This window comes from Contarinia nasturtii, unplaced genomic scaffold (genome assembly GCF_009176525.2).
Source record: "Contarinia nasturtii isolate CC-2019 unplaced genomic scaffold, AAFC_CNas_1.1 Cnas_scaffold_630, whole genome shotgun sequence".
In the NCBI taxonomy this organism is placed as follows: Eukaryota; Metazoa; Arthropoda; class Insecta; order Diptera; family Cecidomyiidae; genus Contarinia; species Contarinia nasturtii.
In genome coordinates this window covers 660,586-680,694 of record NW_022197981.1, presented here as the reverse complement: position 1 = coordinate 680,694, position 20,109 = coordinate 660,586, and the positions used below count along the sequence as shown (strand labels likewise).

At 33.4% G+C, this 20,109-nt stretch overlaps 2 protein-coding genes across 10 annotated transcripts; both read left to right on the top strand.

Moving 5' to 3' along the window:
- The first annotated feature begins 51 nt into the window (after positions 1–51).
- Positions 52–4,648, top strand: LOC116340202 (drebrin-like protein). 8 transcript variants are annotated; one of them, XM_031766531.1, is made up of 9 exons: positions 52–262; positions 1,610–1,740; positions 1,854–2,025; positions 2,108–2,297; positions 2,371–2,534; positions 2,612–2,718; positions 2,834–3,390; positions 3,469–3,555; positions 4,065–4,648. In XM_031766531.1, the coding sequence occupies exons 2-9, from the start codon at positions 1,658–1,660 to the stop codon at positions 4,208–4,210; spliced, it is 1,506 nt and encodes a 501-aa protein (XP_031622391.1). In that variant the 5' UTR covers positions 52–262; positions 1,610–1,657; the 3' UTR covers positions 4,211–4,648. The 8 variants fall into 8 exon arrangements, with proteins under 8 accessions (XP_031622391.1, XP_031622393.1, XP_031622392.1 ...); XM_031766532.1 differs by lacking the exon at positions 52–262 and adding an exon at positions 472–930 and having other exon boundaries at positions 1,613–1,740; XM_031766529.1 differs by lacking the exon at positions 52–262 and adding an exon at positions 472–974.
- A 2,889-nt stretch (positions 4,649–7,537) lies between these two features.
- LOC116340230 (oxidative stress-induced growth inhibitor 2-like) lies at positions 7,538–20,104 on the top strand. 2 transcript variants are annotated; one of them, XM_031766596.1, is made up of 8 exons: positions 7,538–7,580; positions 7,699–7,875; positions 14,266–14,472; positions 16,249–16,451; positions 16,630–16,713; positions 17,066–17,873; positions 17,954–18,111; positions 18,198–20,104. In XM_031766596.1, exons 3-8 carry the CDS (start codon positions 14,406–14,408, stop codon positions 19,029–19,031), a joined length of 2,154 nt encoding a protein of 717 aa, XP_031622456.1. In that variant the 5' UTR covers positions 7,538–7,580; positions 7,699–7,875; positions 14,266–14,405; the 3' UTR covers positions 19,032–20,104. The 2 variants fall into 2 exon arrangements, with proteins under 2 accessions (XP_031622456.1, XP_031622458.1); XM_031766598.1 differs by lacking the exon at positions 7,538–7,580 and having other exon boundaries at positions 7,661–7,875.
- The last annotated feature ends 5 nt before the right edge of the window (positions 20,105–20,109 follow it).

Below are 20,109 nucleotides of genomic sequence, written 5' to 3'. Positions count from 1 at the left end.
TTGCCTTGTCTTTGTTGTCATAATTCTGTTTTTGTTTACATCCCGTGCAAACAAAAATTAAACGACTCTTCGCTGCAGCCTCCGTTGTCGTTATCGGCTTATTTATTTCATTTTTCAAACGGTTATGCATGCTTGCAATTGCATGGAAATTGTTTTAAAGAAAGTGAATTATTCTTATCGTTGAATTGTTGTATTTTTTATTCTCGCACTATAAGTTTCATTTGCAAATTATGTATTTCGATTCCATTGTTTGAGTTAAAGAGTAAGTAAATATTTAAAAAAAGAACTACAAAAATTCAGAGAACGATTTACTTCCTTTTACTCAAGTGCATTTAATGACACTTCCTGTGTTGATTTTAAGCAAACAACATTTTCATGATTTGGTTAAATTTGGTGCCGAAATTGTCAAAAATCAAGTTAATTCAATGCGGGCGTCTGTGGTTGTGTGTTTGTATGCGATTGTCGCTCTTTTCCATCATATGTCTATGTGAGTGTATTGTATAGAGTTCACAATAAAGAACTCTTTGGTATAATACTAAAACCTCTTTTCATCGTTTTATAAGTTACATCGACTAAAGTCGATTGACAAATGCACCACTACAACGAAATTTTGCTGGTTTTGATAAATGTACACACAAAGGAGTACTTCTCTTTTCGCTCGAATACCATGACATCGTTGAGACTTTGAAGCCATAAAAAGTCTTTTTTTACACTGACACCATGTAAACGGTGTGAGTGTGTTGTTGTTGTTGTTTTTGTCTTCATTCGACTATTGTTGTTGTTCGGCACATCCGATTCGACATAATCTATTGCATAGTATTAATGAAACTGAACGAAGACCGAAGACCACGAAAACGGAAACTACACTTGTTTGTTTGAATTTCATTTCATTTTATTTTTGCTCGCTATTTTGCATCGGTGAATTTAGTGGTATGTCCAAAAGTTACAGTGTGTGTATGTGCGTGTAAAAAAAAGTAAGACCATAGCACCAAAAAGATACAGCCATCGAGAAATTTTCTCAATAATATTTTTTGCCGAAAAAAAGAAAAGAAACTAGAGAGGAACTCGCACACGAACACCGCCGTTTACGGGCATCGAACCACAAATACACGATTGTATATGTCTATTTTTGGATTTAATATTATTTGATTGTGCGAGAGTTCGTCCAAGTTTTTCTCTCGTTTTATCGCTCATTCTGCGTTCATTCAGTTGAGTTTGAAAGAAAGCTATTTTGTGAAAAAATTTAATTCAGAATTTGTCAATGAATCGAATTTGTTATTTACGCTATTTGAAGAATTTTTTATCTGGCTGAGTGCGAGTGTGTGTGACTAGAGTGCGGGTGTGTGAATGTGACACATTAACTGAAATTCGAATGCACATTTAGAAGAAGAAGAAAAAAAACATTGCAGAAAATCCAACGATAGTGAGTTAATATGAGTCATTCCGACAATGAACTGGAATAATAATTAAAAACCGACTCAAACATTATTAAGGCGGATTTCAGTCTGAATTTTATTTTTACACCATACATTTTGAATGTTTTAACGGGAAATTTTCGTTTCATTTTAAATTCGTCCCTTGTGCGCTTTATATTGCTGTGTCGGCGAAGGAGTCTTTCGATTGGTTTTTCTTTTTCTCGGCGTAATTAAGTTCAAAAATGGCAGTGGATTTGGACAAAAATAGAAATGACATTGTGAACGCTTGGAAGGATGTTGTTGATGCAAAGACCGACACCGATTGGTGAGTTTCAAACATTTGTTTTGTTTTTTTTTTTCACTTGTTTCAAATGCACCAAGTTAATCTAAATTTTTTATGTAAAATGCTGAATGTTTTGGTCTTTTACTATTTTGTAGGGCTTTATTTGGTTACGAAGGTCATTCAAATGTACTGAAAGTGGTATCGACGGGAAATGGCGGCCTCATTGAACTTACCGATGAATTGAATAGTGGCAAAATTTTATATGCATTTGTTAATATCTCTAATGACAAAACCAATTTAACCAAGTATTTATTGATTAATTGGCAGGTAATTGTTGTGCATTATGACTCATATTTTATCAAAAATATTTTCATGTATTTTGAATTTGCAAAAAAAAAAAAAATTGCAGGGAGAAGGAGCCCCGACACTTCGTAAAGGCACTTGTGCCAATCATATTCGTGAAATTTCAAAGGTCCTAACTGGAGCTCATCTAACATTAAACGCTCGCACTGAAGATGACATCGATACCGATCGCATTTTAGCAAAACTGAATAGCATTCGATTTGCGGTTAAAGAAAATCGACCACGAATTGAAGATGGTTTGTAGCTGTTTGCGAAATGGATCAGTTGAGTTGATTCACTAGTTTTTTTTTATATTTTTTTTTTTTGCAGAACCTCAAAAAGTCATTGGCACAAATTATTCGCGTGTGATACCGTCAAAGGAAATAAATTCGAAAGATCGTGACAATTTTTGGAAGAAAGAAGAAGAAGAGGAACGTATTCGCACGGAAGCTGAACGTGAAAAGCAACGAATTGCAAAGATAGAGTTGGAAAAAGTACGACATTTTCAACGTTATTTTCTTGGATATTTTTAAAAAATTTATTTAACTTCACGTTTTTGCGTCGTTAATAGGAGCAGAGATTGCGTGAAACGCAGGAACATTCGGAGCGTGAAAAAAGAAGACTTGAAGCGGCTGCTGAATCGAATGCCAATGGCGTTAAATTAGACGAGCCGAAGAAGTAAATAAATTTTTATCGTTTAAATACTTTTCCTTTTACACAATTTATTTCTTTAAGTTCTTCAACATAAGATATTTGTTAATTGTCTTTTTTTATGTTTATTATTTTGCAACAGCATTCAAATGCCAAAGCCGAGTGTTGAACGCTCGACCACGCAAGCTGAAGAGATGCGACAACAGCGCAATCAAGAGGCGAGACAATTGATTGGAAACAGTGTGGATAAAGCAAAAGCAATTTTTGCTCAAAACACAGCAGCTGGACAGCTACAGAATAAGTCGGTAAAAATAGCACCGCTAAAACCGGCTCGAAATTCCATCACACGCTCAACAACATCAACAAACAACAATCAACAACAGCAGCAATCACCTGAACCAGAAAAAAATCAACAGCAACAACAATCCGAACAATCCGAATCACCTACCGGCACATTGAATAATAATTTACAAGAGACTACCGTCGCTGATCAACCAATACATACATTGGATGACGATGACAGCGATCCATATTCAACAATTAAACGTTCGCCTTATACAAAAGTAAATACAAATAGTTGTCAAAGTGAAACGAGTGCCAATAACAAGCAAAGCGATAACGTCCAAACGGAATCCGTAACAAATCAACAAAATACGGTCGGAAAAGAGCAGGAAATGCAACAAGCAGAACATGAACTAGGTATGACAATTTGGAAATAAAATTAAAATCAATCGTTTTCATCGATTCTTCGATTTATCGATAATTTTATGTTTTTAGAAGAGATTGCAGGCGATCAACTGGCTTTCGATGGATCATTGCAAGATCATGGTCTTCGAGCTCGTGCATTATATGACTATCAAGCAGGTTCGCCATGAATTTCAAAGAAAAATCATATTTTCATATGTTTCTATCAGAGCTTTTATGGTCATCGTGGAGGTGTGGAGACTCTTTCTTGTATTCAGCACCTGATGAATTATGTGAATTCCAGTGTTTCATAAATGGAAAGATATATCCGCTGAGCTGATATGTTTATGTTTATTGCACACAGACACGTATATGTGTGCAATACACACAAACATACCTGGATGAGCGCTCATCTCAGCGAATATATCTATCCATTTATGGATGGAAACACTGGTCAATTCATTAGGGTCCGTACTTCTCCGATGCCAAAGCTCTAAAAGCTCTGGTTTCAATTGAATCTATTGAAATTCACTTAATTTCAGCTGATTTTTCATTTGAAATGATACAAAATACCACGCCATTTGGTACTCTATTTTTGAGGATACAAATGGTTGTTGTCACACTTCAAATGAATAGTCAGCCCAATATAATATTGTCTGCTTAAAATTCTCTTCGTTCTGAATTTGTAGATGATGAGTCCGAAATTACATTCGATCCGGGGGATATAATCAGTCATATTGATAAAATCGATCAAGGATGGTGGCAAGGCCTCTCGGAACGTGACGGATCTTACGGCCTTTTCCCAGCTAACTATGTTGAACTCTTAAACGACTAATCGGACTGAATTCTCCACATTTCATAGTTAGATTTTTTAGCATTTAAACGCATAAATTCTCTATAAAATGAAGAAATCAAACGCACTAGGAACTGAAACTATAAAACACTCAGCATGTATTATCCTGAAGAAATCAATGCACCATTTACAGCGCATTTTTTTTTTAGAGATTTTCATAATATATACTTATTATATGTGTGATGTTCAAAGTATCCCCTCCTTACCCATTTTTTTTTTTAAGAAAAGAATTATTACACAAAAATTGAATGTAAACGAAATTTTTTTAGTCAACATGAGATACCATTTTAATCGATCGCCAAATTATGGAGCATTCCAGTGCAATAAAAAACTAAATCATGAGTTGATGCTATAAGCACACAAATTCTGTAAGGTCATTGAAAATTCAAGTGAAAATGAGAAAATAAAAGTAAAACTATATTTTCGACATTTTATTTAGGTGAGAGAGAAAAAATCTGTTTAAATTTGCATGGAAGATTTTATTAAGTAACTAATGTTGATCTAGAATAAATCAATTTTTTAAACAAAAATAAACATATGATACAAATTATCACAATGTCACCGACAGCCAAAACAAATTTCAATCAATCTCAAAACTGTATGGAACGTTAATTGTAATTTTCTCTATCTTTCACATTCATTCTCTTTTTTTTTTGTTAAATCAACATGCATTTTGATTGATAATGTGAACCCCATATATGCACAACGTAGAATTAAATTAAAATTGAGATTCCAGCAGAGAAACCCTAGGCATTTCAAATACAAACAATTTTAGCCAAATGAATTTTAGCAAAAAAAAAAATAGTGAATTGAAGCATATAATTTGTTGGATGTTTTATCCCAAATAAAAATTGATTCATTGTAACTTAAAAAAAATAAATAAATAAAAAAAAGATAAAGCTTCGAGAATGTTTTTCATTTCGAATTTCGAGAGATAAAGAGATTCGATATTCTTATTGCAATTGGATGCAAGAAGTCATAAGATTATTGTGACGTGCATCAGATAACAAAATCGTCATATACCGAATTGCGAATTCATCAAGTGTACTAATAAATTTCAATGGAATTAAAATGAGATCATAAAATTTATCTTTATTTTCATTTTATCACATGATTGGTACTTGAGTGGTAAAATAAACTCTGCTATGACGTTGTATCACTTTGAAAATGAGAGACAATTTCCTTCGATTTTGTTTGTTTTTTTTTTTTTGGTGAAAATTCAGCTTGACTTGTTTAAAATTCTGTTTATACTTTGTTTTTGAATGGTGCGAAATTGGTTAAGTTGATTAAGCTCACGATTAAATTGGCACGATTTTGAAATCAATAAATGTAAGTTCATGCCGAAATTCGAAGCTGCAATCATATTTGGAAGACAAAAAAATTGTTATTGAATAAGAAAATGCTAAAAATAGCTTCATACAGATAATAAATATAGAGAAGAAGAAAAAAAATCGGTCCAAATTCCTTCCGAAGAGACCTGCTGATTAGAGTACTATTTATCAATAACGTATGCATTGCACATGGAGTTTCTAAATGGAACCACTTAAAACTGATTTTGGACGACAACAACACCAACAGAAATATAATGCGTAATTTGAATCTTTGATGCTAAACCGAAATCTCATGCATTATAATGATGAAAATGGTCCTTTGCTTGGCATGGTCTTGATTTGGCATTTCAGTGATTTAATGAGGAAAAAAAATTGAACGAAGTCTAATGGATGGAGCATGTCGTGCAATTTTTTTTTATATATTCAGTATATCAGGAGCACAATGAGTGATGAACCGAGCTAAGCAATGAGGTTGAGTTATTGACCTGGTTTGTACTTGAATTGCTTAGTTGTTTGTTTGCTTGTCAAGCCGCCCCAAACCACTTGCACGCCATTGCAATTTTTCTTTATTGACTACTAAATTGTGAACAAGTCGGTAAATGAAATTTTTTTTTTCACGTTTCTTCACGTCTCTTACTCCATTTCAATGAAAATTCACTTGCATTGATTACTTTATGTATGTGTGTGTGTGCGCACTTTTTTCTCTATTTGTTCAATGGTTTGCGATTTAGATGTTGATAAAGCCGTAAAAAATGACAGCACACAGAGAGACAAGAAAAAAAAGAAGGTCAGCATAAGTTAAGCTAGTCAACGGAGATTGAACCGTCGTATGTGGCCATTTCTGATAGATAGAAGAATGAGTTCATGTAATAATCAAATGGTTAAAGGCTTTTGTGTATATGCGAGTTACAACAAGTTTGTCGCGCGAAAACATACAAAAATTTCTGGTATTAACACCGTAAAAAATGAAGCGACAACGGAACTAATAAACAACAAAAAAATTGGTCAGCGCGCCATATATCACGCAAACGGGAATATATTGAGAGTATTGGATTACCTTGACAGAAATATGCTCATACACGATTCGGTCTGATAAATAATTAATCATTGCAAAGGTTAAAATTGCGTCAAAAATAAAGATTCTATTCTTGGAACCCATTATTTTGTGGGGGACGCATGAATTATAAGAATCCAGAATGCATGGCATTACATAAGCGTGTACATTAAAAACGAGAGAGCTTTCTTATACCACAAACACCGGATGAACCGTTATGTTACGATTGCGGTACGCATGCATTATGAGAAATGTGCCGCCGATAAGCCCTACATATATGTATGACAACGACATTTTCGCTGTAAAACAGCAAAACAACAGCAAAACGAAAAAGTTATTTCGATTGAATGAAACGAACGCCATTTTAAATTTACACTCAGTCAAATTTTATGGCCCTCTTGTAAAATGATCATGATGAAAGTAACGTGATAAGCAGAAAAAGTATGACGAATTTTGTGAAGCAAATTCATATTTTGAACGTGCAGAAAAAAAAACCCGCGAAAAAAAGGAAACAAGTTTATCACGATAAATGGTTTGTATTTTATCAAAACCGCCAGCTTTCAATGTAATATACAATTGATTATATTATTAGAGTTAGATATAATATTTGATATAAAGACCGTACACGTGACCTTTTCTACATCAACGAGAGTGTGGTTTTTCTCTTTTTCTCGTCTCTTTTGCGCATTCATGGTTACGTGATGAGTGAACGAGTCAATATGCGAATGAAATAGCAATAACCGTAGCACAAAAAACGTGTGGAAAATACATATACAGAAGCAAGCACATCAACCATCATGCGAGCAAATAGACATCAATACAAACACACACACACACACACACATACACGGATATTGGGATTGTGAAGCGCCATGCGACGTTTTGCCGATTCGCTTTACTCTACACTCCGACAGATTGTTTTCAATTTTGAAGCGTTCAGTATATTAAACAGTCGCCAAGGAAGAAGGTGCTTTTATTTTTTACTTAAGTCTCAAATTCACATTTTTTCCAACTACTTTACACACCGTAATACAGTGGTTTTAATTTGGATTTTATTTTTTTAATTTTTGTTTTTGGTTTTTCAGTTTTGTTTGTTAATCAAAAAGAAGCGAATCAAGTGAATGTTAAAGTGTGAATTGAATATTGAAAACCAATATTCAAAGACAATTTAGTCGAAATTAAAGAGTGCTTAAAACAACAGCAGAAAACCACGACACGGACAACATATCATCAGTTGTGTCCACAATTTATATATATGAAGTGTAAGTACCAGTACCAGTACTTATTCCAGCTAATGCATCAACAAATTATCCAGTGAAGAATATACGCCACCATTGAATTGAAAAAAAAAACACACATGCACGCGATTAATCGATTCGATTTTAAAATGTGTTATGTGTTTTACATGCCATGAAACATTTTATTTACTGCTCACGATAGAATTTGAGTCAATTTTTGCGCGATTTTTTTTTTCATTTCAGACGTAAATTGACACAGAGACAGAAATTAGTAGTTGATTTATTTAGCTTTGGTGTCGAGAATGAACTGTGACTTTTAGCATAGATTTTTTCAAATTCAATTTTGTATTGAACGTGATGAGCTCAAAACTATTGTTTGTTGCAATGAGAGACTTTAATCGTCAGTTTTGTAGTTATAAAATAAAACCAAAATCCATGGATAAACAGGTTTTTTTCTGTACACTGACACTGATACTTGACAGCTACAGTGTGGTGAGCTAGCTAAAAATATTCTCAATTCATTGTGAGTAATCACACTTGAATAACGTACAATAGACACTTGAATGAAGAAAAAAAACGACAACAACCATCAATACAATAATTACATGATGTTTTTATACATTGTATCAATTTGATGGAATTTTGATTTAGAGTTTTTCTCTATCATTCTTCGGTTTGCTGTTTATTGCGTTGAACACTAGTCACATTCCCGGCATTAATAGACACGAACTTGGTGATTTTTTTCGGTACGTTGTTTACCTACGACGAAAATGGCATGGTAAGATGGCATCAATTCTGTGAGAGTTGTTCGAAACGATTTTCTAAATTAGTTTAATTTAAACGGTAGTCATTAATTGAGGCGACACGACACAACCGTCTTTAACCAACGAATTCACTTTCTGCGACCGAGCGCAGTGGATTTGCATCTTCATTGTCAGATTCATTTCAAAAAAATGCGGAACGATTACACGTCCCCTTTCATCAAACTATCCAATGAACAAATAAATAACCGACGAGAGACAAAAGATTTTTATTTTAAAAATGTAAACAACAACACGCTCGTATTTTGATGCGTGCTAAAAGTAACGTACACTACACGGAAGGTAGTGGGTAATGAGAAGAAAATATACAACCACAAGTATTAAATAACCAGAACCTCGAAAATGAACAATTTTAATTGAATTACGACCGAATCTCAATTTTAATTTCGAAGCCAATTTGAATTCATCGTAGAGAGCAAAAGAAAGAGAGCGAGAGAGAGATTAATCGAAAAGGTAGAGCGATAGCTAGTGAGAGAAACATTTTATCATCCTGAAATCTCACACGCAAAATCCTTCTTTCCTATACATTTTATGCCATTCGATTTCTTTATTTTGCACCTCTCTTAACTCCCTCTCTGTCTCTGTCTCTCTCTCTCTCTCTCACACTGTGAGAGTTAATTTCTTTAAAAATAAATATAAATACATCCACTAGAGAGGCTGATCTATTTTCGTGTTTAATATGCTGAATCTCTCGCGGTTCTCTCGTTGCTTTGGGATATATTGTGTATTTTCTATTGCGTTCACAAGATATTGCGCTCTCTCGCGTTGTGTCAGTGCTCTCCGGGTTTGCTTTCATTTTCACGGCGGCACAATTAATGATATTATGGCTCATCCAAATGAACGAGTGCAAGCCTGAATAACGATTAAAAAAAAGAAGAAAGTAATGAAAGAGTGAAAAAATATTTCCTCTTCCATCGACCTTTAAATATATGAGAAAAATGTTATCACCTGTCGCCTAACGAAAGCCAATCGTGTGCTGTAGCGCAACCGCGAGATAATCGGTGCTCGGGTTCTATTTATTTATCATTTGACGTGAGTGTGTGTATGCACGATTGAATATATTTAACCATTTCTACCGTGAACACTGTCATCCAAAGTAAATCAGATTTAAATTCGATGTCAGTGATTCAGGCATGTCTCTGATTACACAATTTCATTCAACTTTCACTAGATAAATTTGTCAACCACATTTGGAACCGTCCTCAAACGAATCGTTATCTGTATGAAATTGAACAAATTAACCGAAATGATCCTTGAAGAGCAAAATTGAATTTTTGAGAACTTCATTTAAACTAATCGAGTGAAGAGGATTTCTCTCTCTCTCTCTCTCCCTCTCTCATTTTCTCATTTGTTTGCTTATTTCGATTGCCGCCTTGTAATAAGTCTGAGTGAGCCACTCTAGAGGCAACGTTTTTTTTTCGCTTTTTCGTAAAAATAAATGCAATTACTGACACAGACTATTCTATGCTCTCTTGCTCTATCTTAGTGCAATTGTCTGCATCGAAAAAAAAAAATGTTTTCAGATATGATTGTACACGCGTGTTGTTTCGAAATGAAAACAGGTAGAATGAACGAAAGAAATGATCGAAAAGAAAGAAGAAGAAAAAAAAACATTTTGAGTCGAGACTTTGTTTTGTCGACGAAAACTGTCCTCGAGTGTAATTATTTTTTTTTCCTTTCTCTCGGCATATGTATATTTTTAACAATGAATCAAAGAATTTATGCCACAACCACACTTTTCTTTCAAGATAGATACATTGTACGGTTTTTGTTGTCGCTGTCATTTTCGGTGAATGAAAATATGTGCAGTAAAATGATGTTTTAATCGTTTTACAAATGCGCATTGTTTCGAGAAAAAATATTCATGCTCTCTATATTTCTCTCAGTCATAGATTGTCTATTTTCTCAACGACGAAGGAATTTCACTCCCAAGTTCACATTAACTAACAATTTGTATCGGAAATTTGTATTTTTTTTTCGTTTTTGATTTAGTCCTATGGCATCTATTTCCGCAAAGAAATAAGAAGAAAAACACACACAGAGAGAAAAACAATTTGTCTAACGTGACGGCCCATTTTTATCCAAGCAACATTTTATTTTCATTGATTTTAATGGCTTGAAAGTTTTTGAGTGAAAACGCAACGTTTGAACAGTAGTTGGGTGCTGTTGTTGTTGTTTTTTTTTTGTTTCATACGAGCTGACAACATTGTTTGTCTCGGCAATTGTGGACAGGCTAAGTGAATGCACCATTTCTTTTTCACATAAATAACATCAGCGACAGTTGTGTATTATAGTCAATTTGTTATTAAGAACAGAAAGACAGAAAATAAACAAATCAAATGAAAACAAAAACCCACCACCACCACAAATGAATTATGGTTTTCATAGATATACGTTGAATGCGATATTTTGACCTAAAAAATTATATAAATAGACTAGAATAGTAAGCAACGATCAGATTTTATTCAATTTAAAGAATGCTATAGCCATAATCAGTTACCGTGTTTCATTCTTTATGAAACAAACATTAAATGCGATTCAATCGATATGAATCATGTTCAGAAAAAATGCCAATGGACCAACAAATACGTTGATTAAAAAAAAAGAGTAAAAAAGCTTAACAAATAACGGCATTGGTCACAGGAGTTCTGTTCAAATAAAAATTGGATTAAAATTAGAGAAAATCCAATTTGATGCCGTTGAACGAAACAAATTTTGTGTCAACTCTATTTTCTTTAGATTTTTATTTCAAATTCCAATTCAGTTAAATAGCAATTATACTCGTTGCTGTCAATAAATGAATTTTGAACAATCGTTTTTAATTGAGCCTTTCAAACGATCAAATCAATATAATGACGTAAAATACGATTCCTCTAATTTTCAACATCGACTGACTAAAACGTGCCGGCACGTTTTCGTCAAACAAACAAATAAAAAACAACAAGTCATGCTCAAGTATATCTAATGATGATCAAATGCGCCTGAATAAAAAAAAAGAACAATTCGCTAAAATAGTTGCTAGCACAGTCAATTGTTTATTTGTGACTATCCTTTTTCTATACCTTATGGGCTGTTGTTATGTTCGCAGTGTAAAAAACGAGAACGTGAGATATGCACGATTATTTAAAATGATTGAAATTTTACGACAATTAAATTAATTGAATGGCTTTGAATAGGTTCGAACGGGATGAGAACGCCAGAGAAAATTATTTTATTTTTTAGAAAAATATTTGTGACAATTTGCAAGAAGCGCAAAAAAACAACGAAAAGTGGAAGCGACTCGATTGCATTGACAATCTAGAAACCACTTGACCGAAGCAAAGCAATAAAATGAAATGGCTTACAAAAAAAAATGGGATCCAAAGACAAGCGTGCGCCACTTTACATTATGTATTTATGAAGAAAGAAAGAGAGACCGAGAAAAAAAAATGTTTCAATTGGTTTGTTTACGTTGAATTTATCGTTCGATTGTTGATATATGTATATTGTGGTATTTCCAATCGTGGGCATTCACAAAATCCCATTTCATCCAATTTGAAATGCCATAAATTATAGTGGAAAATACCGACGACGAAAACATTTCGTAATCCACAAAAGTGAATTTGAGGCCATGACAGAGCATCAGAATGATTTTCTAAAAAAGAAACACATTTTAAGTACTACATTACGCGCATTATTTTGTATGTGTTTATCTGCATGAAAATGCAAAACGATGTCATTTGTCATATGCTATAGAAACTAAACCCGATTCATTAAAAGTACATTTGCCAAATGGCACTTTAAATAATAGTAGTTTTGTTTTTTGTCATCGGGGTTTTTCTTTCGTTCGTTCGTTGAAATTTCATGAGCGAATATATACGAATGATTTGATGAGCCTGAATATTTTATGAATACAATCATATATCGTAAATTCCGTTCTATATGGCTGTTGCAGCAGCAACCAAAGCATTCCATGTGTTGTTCGTGTAAAAAATTCAATTGAGTCGACTTTCGCATTGGCATGTTTAATCTAATGTCATGGTTTGCGACCATTTGAATTGGATATAGTAGTGCTCTTTTTTTTTCAATTTTCATTTTGATATGCAAATTCCATAATAAGCACGTGTAATAATGCGTCAAATGGAAATGCTGTCACACAAAACCATGAGCAAAGGGAGATATGGAATTCGTCTATCATATCATATGATTTTAAATGTTAATTTAATGCACAGATCATTCTCTTCTCGAGTAGACACACAAGCTCTGTTGGATGAACGCTTGAATGAAATATGATGTGATTTTTGTTGTATTTGGCGTTCTCCGTGTATTACAATATGGAGTGGCGAACGTGCGAATTATTACACACACACTTTTCAGTTCAAAGCCAGTATTTCAAGTTTAAACCCAAACATGTTTTGTATCCAATACAAAAAAAACAGATGATACATCTTGTTTCGGTTCTTCGTAGAATTCATAAATATTAATTATCAAACCATATAAACAACGTAAAACATCAATCAAATTATTTGATAACTAAACGGCCTTTTCTTCTTATACTTAATACAATTTACAATAGAAATGCAAATTAATATTTATTGCAATACAATAAATACATCCGTAGAAAAAAAGAGTAGAAGCCGTGAGTTCATTTAACTTTAAAAGTTTTACGAGTTTCCGGTTAAATTCTATGAAAAACACCTGTGTGCGAAAAATAAACAAACATTTGCCAAGTGATTCGTCTGCTTCGAAAATGACAAAGAGGTGAATGTGCAAGAAGGCCAAGACTTCAATCGTCTACATTTTACTTTCTGTCTGGAAGCGATTAGAAATTGAGCTAAAATTAATTGGCCGACGAGCTGATGACATTCATTAAAGTTGTATGCAAAAAGCGGCACCTTTGATGGTAGCGTATTTTGGACGGTACATCAACACGCCAAATTTATAAATATTTTGACAACATTCTTTATCGTTAAACAATGATACACTTTGTGCTACAGTTATTATTCATATATGTTCAACGTTTTCCCCCCGCTCAAATTATAACGTAATATAACCCAAACAATTGTGTCGCATTGGAAAGTTACATCAGACAATGACATCATGTACACGTCGATGGTTCAATGTTCAATTCAATGGAAGTCGGGCAAAACCATTCTTATCATTCTCGCTCTCTTTTACTTGCTCAAACGTATTAAATTTTTTTTTCAAGAACGAATGACAATTTGATTTCATTTATCGGAGTTTTTCATTCAACTTGCGCAAATCATAAAATTGAAATGATTGGTGCAGCGTAAAACCACTTAGACAATACCATAAATCATTTCCTGTTTAAAACCGAGAAAATCGATTAAGCGGTGGCGAAATGTTTGTAAAATTAAAAATTCTATACCAAAGAAAAAAAAAAGTTTGTTCAACGAAAGAAAAAGTAAACAAAACCACACATCAACAGAAAGAACGAATGTGCAACAACAAAAAAATGCACATGTGTTGACGGATTGAGCGTCCTCTGTTTGTCGATCGAATTACGCATAATATTTCATTAAATGCCTTCACACACTAAACATTAATTGAAGATTAAACATTTTTTTGTTCTTCTTTTGTTTACGTTTTTCAGTTTGATGAATTGAATTACAAAGGCGCGCATGAAAGAGAGTGTGTTATAAGTTTCAAAGCCGGAAGGGGACTCACACGCGATATACATAAAATACGAGCGAAACAAACAAAAAATTATAATAATAAATAAACTGCAACAAAATGAAGTACACAAATGCTAACGTAAATTCGTCGATTGATTGTGCGTACAAAGACGTTGTTATTATTGGTAAGTAAATTGCAAGTTGTTTTATACTTTTTTCAACTATTCAATTAAATGTCAATTTAAAGAGAGAGAAGAAAAAAACTGGTATAACGGAAAAAGTCAGGCAAAATAAAAGTGTAAATAAATGACCGGTATATAAATGAGTGAATGTCAATGTCGCGGGTGTTTGTAAGCATAAATTTTTTATGTGTGCGTGTTTTAATCACGAGAAATAGAAATTTCATTTTTTTTCCCCAATTTAAAAGTTGATAGTAAATTGATGTTCTCAAAGTTGATAGTCTCACATTAACCAACTGACAATAAAAGAAAATCGAAGGTCAAGAATAGAATTAAAAATACGGTACCATGACGACAATCGATTAAAAATTGATACATATTTTTTTTTATTGTTCAAAATGCGTCTATGAAATCATGCCATGAACTATTCCGATAATTACGATGTTATTTTGTTGGAGGAGAAATAAGGCAGGGGTTCATTTCAGTTTGAATATTGATAGCGCACAAATTATAGAACAGAAGCCGATCTAATCGCATAATGCACGTGCTTATATATACGTTAACAATCCACGAACAAATATTGATGACATCGTCGATTTTTTTTTGTTATCAAATCGAAACTATCCATTATTTTAACCACTTTAACGGAAACAAAAAAGTATTGAGAGAGAGAGAATTGTTTTATAATGTAAATGTTAATGCAATTATTGCGATAAAATATCAAACTGATTAGTGGCACAGTTATCAATTGTCGCATTTTGTTTGAATTTGAACTATCTGAGATAACGGAAACCACACTTCAATTTTCGCGCGACTGAGCGCACACACACGATGTCTCAGCCCTTTATCATTAAGTACATTCATTACCTATCTGAAATTCTATGAAAAAAAATCTGTCTAAACTTGATGTGAGATTAATCTTTAAAAATATATAACCTTTGAAATGACATGAATGTGATATTTGTGAAACAAAGTAGCGACAATTTGAATATTTTTGAACGTACCCTCCAGCCTATTATAATTATCGACAAATGACGGCACAATTGAATTTGTGATGAGACGACGGGAAACTAATGAAAATCAAATCTCATTCAAATTCTCTATCTATCTCTCAATTACGTTTTAACTTCATTCAAAAGTTGAAATTAAACGGATGCCATTATGTTGATATTATGGAAATTATTATCAATCAGTTGACGAGAATGTATATGGTTTGTACAATGTTAATATTGTTATCAAAAAAGAATAACACACACTACACACATACACATGGCAAGACAAGCTGCTATGATATATGAAATGAAATTGCGTAAGATTTATTTATTGTAGACAACTTGAATATGCGGACTTGATACATTGGTGTACGCACTTTTGCTTGGGGGTTTCATTTCGTCTCTATCACCTGTTCCTATTCGTATATCAACACGATTTGTTGTCATTGTTTATCGTTTTTATTTCGTCAGCATTGATAACTGTACGTAGTTTGATTCTAATTTCTCTAACGCCGGGAATGTTTGGCATTATTTTTCCTTCTTCAAATAAACACTATAGAATTGTTGTTTTTTTTTTTTACAAAATTATCATGATGATAATAAAATTTCCATGATTTTAAAATACCTTTTTACGCTTCGGCGATGGAAAATTTATCGGTTTCAAGATACACCGAACTTTTATTTATGAAATGGTTTTGAAGAAACGACAAATAACTAGTGTTTGTTGATTAAAATAGCAAATATTTTCGTTTGTTCAATTGTTTTTTGTTTTCGTTGATTATCTCTATAGGAAATGGACCAAGTGGAATTACATTATCATATATGCTGGCAGGCAATTGGCCGTATTGGAATGCAGATATAAGCAATCATCCGGATGAATTGTTGCGTGCACGATTAATATGCGCTGATTCTAATAAAAGTTTAGTCGAACAAGATCTCGTTGAATTGGCTGATGGCCTTGAGGGTCGTAGCACAAATCCAGTTTCATTGCTGGTAAGATATATTGCTTTCTTTTTGATCTGCATTCCACTCATTTGGTTTATTTATTTTTTTCTATTTATCGAAAGATACTTCAACCGCATTTTTTCACGCAATGATCAAAAACAAAACAAAATGATTAATGAACATTTCTCTTTTCTCATGATGATTGTTTATTTTTGTTGCTTTGCAGTTGGACAGTTTACAAAATCCATGCGCTGATATTGGATTAGAAATGACATCAATGCTACAATACCGTTATCAAGCAGATAAAGAAGTAAGTTGTGCATTTTGTCATTCTAAATTACTCTATATTAAAGAAATTCCAACTAAGAAAGAGAAAATAAAAGACACACAGAGAGAAGGGGAGAATGCATACAGGTATAGCAAAATATACAGTTGGATGAGGTCATCACTCATAAATTGAAAATCGTCACTTTTGATTTCAATTACGAGGTTTCACCCCTTCGTGGGGGGGAAATTATACAAAATTTGACACCGTCTAAAAAAGAGATTTAACAATTTAACAAGATTTTAAAATCTGCACCGACTAAAATCTGTGATTTTCTGTCGATTGATAAATATTGAAAAGATGAAAGAATATTTAGCTGTTTTTTATTTTCTTTCAGATTGATCACGTTGTATTGGGCACTGGACCCCCGGGTGGTTCATGGCATCGAATGGATCCAAATCTCCGTACATTATCGCTTGCAGCATGGATGTCATTGCCCGGATTGGATTTTAATACATGGATCGCTAAGCGCCACTTAGACGCAGCCAATGAACATTATAACACAAATAATAAAATGGCTACAGAAATGAAACAATTAAAAAAGAAACCAAATTGCAACCACCATCACTCCCATAAAATGAATGAGAATAATTGGTGGCGATGTTTTAGCAACAATCGTTGTAACAACTGTAATATACATAATCAATTTATTTCCGAGAGAAATGATGTCTGCTCCAAGGTCCAATCCAAAGCTCATGCAAATGATGTAGAAGTTAAATTAAGCAATGACAACACAGTTGAAACTCAACTGGCGCTAACGCCAGTGCCGCGACGTGTATTGTCGGTGCGAAGGCAGGTGTCACGAGAAGTACAAACCAGAGCACTCGTCTCTGATGTTGCTCAATATTATGAAAATTATGTTAAGGAAATGAATTTGGAACGATATTTTCACAACAACACCCTTGTTACATGCGTTAAACCAATAACAAGCTCAACCAATAAACATGTACGATGGCTTGTTCGTGGCATCCACACCAATGGAACGTTTTTTGCGTATACATGTCAAAATGTTGTACTTGCCAATGGTGCATCCGATTTGGCCAATCGGCTTGGTGTCAGCGGCGAAGGATCCATCGAATGGATTAAACATGATTTACCCGCAATAGTTACAGTACTCGAACAAATTCCCGATACCGAACGATCAAGTAAATTTACATTTTAATTTGATTTAAAAAAAAACGCATGTATACGATAAAATACTGATTGTTGCTTTTTCGTATTATAGAATTAAAGCCGGTGTTAGTGGTTGGTGCTGGATTGAGTGCTGCAGATGCTGTGACAATATGTCGATCATCTGGAATCAGTGTCATTCATGTTTATCGCAATCGATCGGCTGGTTTAGATAAAATGCTGCCCGAAACAGTGTATCCTGAATACCATGAGGTAAGTGTGTCTTGGCAATAATTTTCCAATTTCATACATCTAATCAGTTTTAATTAGATAATTAATACCGGTGTCCATCTTTTCAGGTACACAAAATGATGAAAGACAGTGTAAATACATACGATTTATATAGCCCGATGCCAGAGCATACGATTATTGAATTTATTCCCGGTTCATCATCAGACAGTACAACACCGTTCCATAAAGTAGTGCTAAAACAATTAAATACAGGCGAAATTCGAACCGTTGAAGTATCGTACTGTGCAATTTTGATTGGTTTTCGGGCTGATTTACAATTTCTCGACCCAACCAATAAAACCGACGACATAAAAACAATTGAATATGAAACATGCAATGATGGCAGCTATATAATGAGAGATTGTCAATTGTTAACATCACCATATATTTTGTTTAGTCGAAAAATTGCCTGGTTAAAGAATTTATGTGCAAAATGTAAGCACTTGAGTATCTGTGAACGTAGTCGTAAATATAATAATATAGTACATCGCCGGCCAATTCAATGTAACTGCACAACCGAATCCCAAAACAAACAGAATAGCAACCGAACCCATAATGACAATAATAACAATAATAATAGCCTAAGTAGCAATTGTGATAATACACTGATCGATTGTAAAGATCCTGAGAAAACGTCTGGCATTGTAACCGAACAAAAAACACTGGTGGTTGCACAACCATTACCGCCACAATCATCATCGCCACTTGGACTAGGTGAAGATCCCACAAAACCAGTCGATTGTAAAACAAATCCAATCGCCGTTGATAAGTACACAAATGAAGTGTTGAATGTGCCAACAAAAGGCTTGTATGCAATGGGGCCATTAGTTGGCGATAATTTCATTCGTTTTATACAAGGCGGAGCGTTGGCCATCACATCCTCACTATGGGCAAAACGATGACCTAATCAACCTGTATAAAAAAAATCATTCCATCACAATTTTGCTGAATATTTATATATTTCTATATAAACGTAGAATTTTGACACAGAAGCAAAGACATGGTGTAACATCGTACACCATATTTGCCTTCGCCATATGAAACAAAAAAAAAATTGAAAATTATTATTATTATGAATGATGTCAGAAGTGGAAATGGAACTGCCTTAAACTTGCCAATTAAAAAATTGGCGAAATATGAAAACAAATTCATTCCAACCGCGATTCAGATTCAATAAGCATCACACAATGGATTTTCTTGATCTCTGAATCGCTGCACATCTAAATGTTTATCTTTTTGTTCTCTTAGATAGGCAGCTTTAATACGGATTTAAATCTCTCATTAATTTTTCAATACACTCCTTTTTTATTTCGAATTCTTAACCTTTGTGTGTGTGTGAGAGAGAGAATGAAACCAGATGATTTTTTGTTATTTTTTTAATTAAAAAATATTGAATCATATCACAGAACAATGGACAGCATTTTGCGAGTTAGTTCTATAAGCGACCGATTTTCACAAAAATATATTTTTATTACTATTTTTTGTACTTTGGACAGAATAAGCATGGCAAAATAAATGTCATCGATTCAAAAAGAGGATATGGTCATCTTGCTTTAGATAAACATGAAAAAAGCAATTTAAAAAAAAAATGAATATCATTTTTATCTCCTTTTGAAATGGCATTTATATCCGTCTTTGTGTGTGTCCGTGTAAAATATGTTCTTTTTTGTTAAAATGTTTTTATTTAATATATATTTCAATATTTTTTGCAATTGTTAATCAAAATAAAATTGTAATCAATCAACCATTTGGCTTGTGATATGTTTAAGTTTAAGTGAACAATGCGTGTAAACGAATTGTTTTTGAGTGCCCTTTTTCTAAATCAGACAAAATATAAAAATATCAAATGAAACGCCCAAGATCAAAACAAATGAATAAAAAAAATCCAGAGAAACAAATTTTGTTCAAAAGAAATACCTTTGAATACAACGAATGTATAAAATAAATGACTTTCGAAAACCAGCACCTAAAACAATTCTA

Bases quoted from the DNA above. Each gene is read 5' to 3' on its own strand.
- LOC116340202 (XM_031766531.1), top strand. From the start codon at position 1,658: ATGGCAGTGGATTTGGACAAAAATAGAAATGACATTGTGAACGCTTGG. The intron at 2,298-2,370 runs GTTTGTAGCTGT...TTTTTTTTGCAG, and splicing joins TCGACCACGAATTGAAGATG to AACCTCAAAAAGTCATTGGC. The intron at 3,391-3,468 runs GTATGACAATTT...TTATGTTTTTAG, and splicing joins ACAAGCAGAACATGAACTAG to AAGAGATTGCAGGCGATCAA.
- LOC116340230 (XM_031766596.1), top strand. From the start codon at position 14,406: ATGAAGTACACAAATGCTAACGTAAATTCGTCGATTGATTGTGCGTAC. The intron at 16,714-17,065 runs GTAAGTTGTGCA...ATTTTCTTTCAG, and splicing joins GTTATCAAGCAGATAAAGAA to ATTGATCACGTTGTATTGGG. The intron at 17,874-17,953 runs GTAAATTTACAT...TTCGTATTATAG, and splicing joins TCCCGATACCGAACGATCAA to AATTAAAGCCGGTGTTAGTG.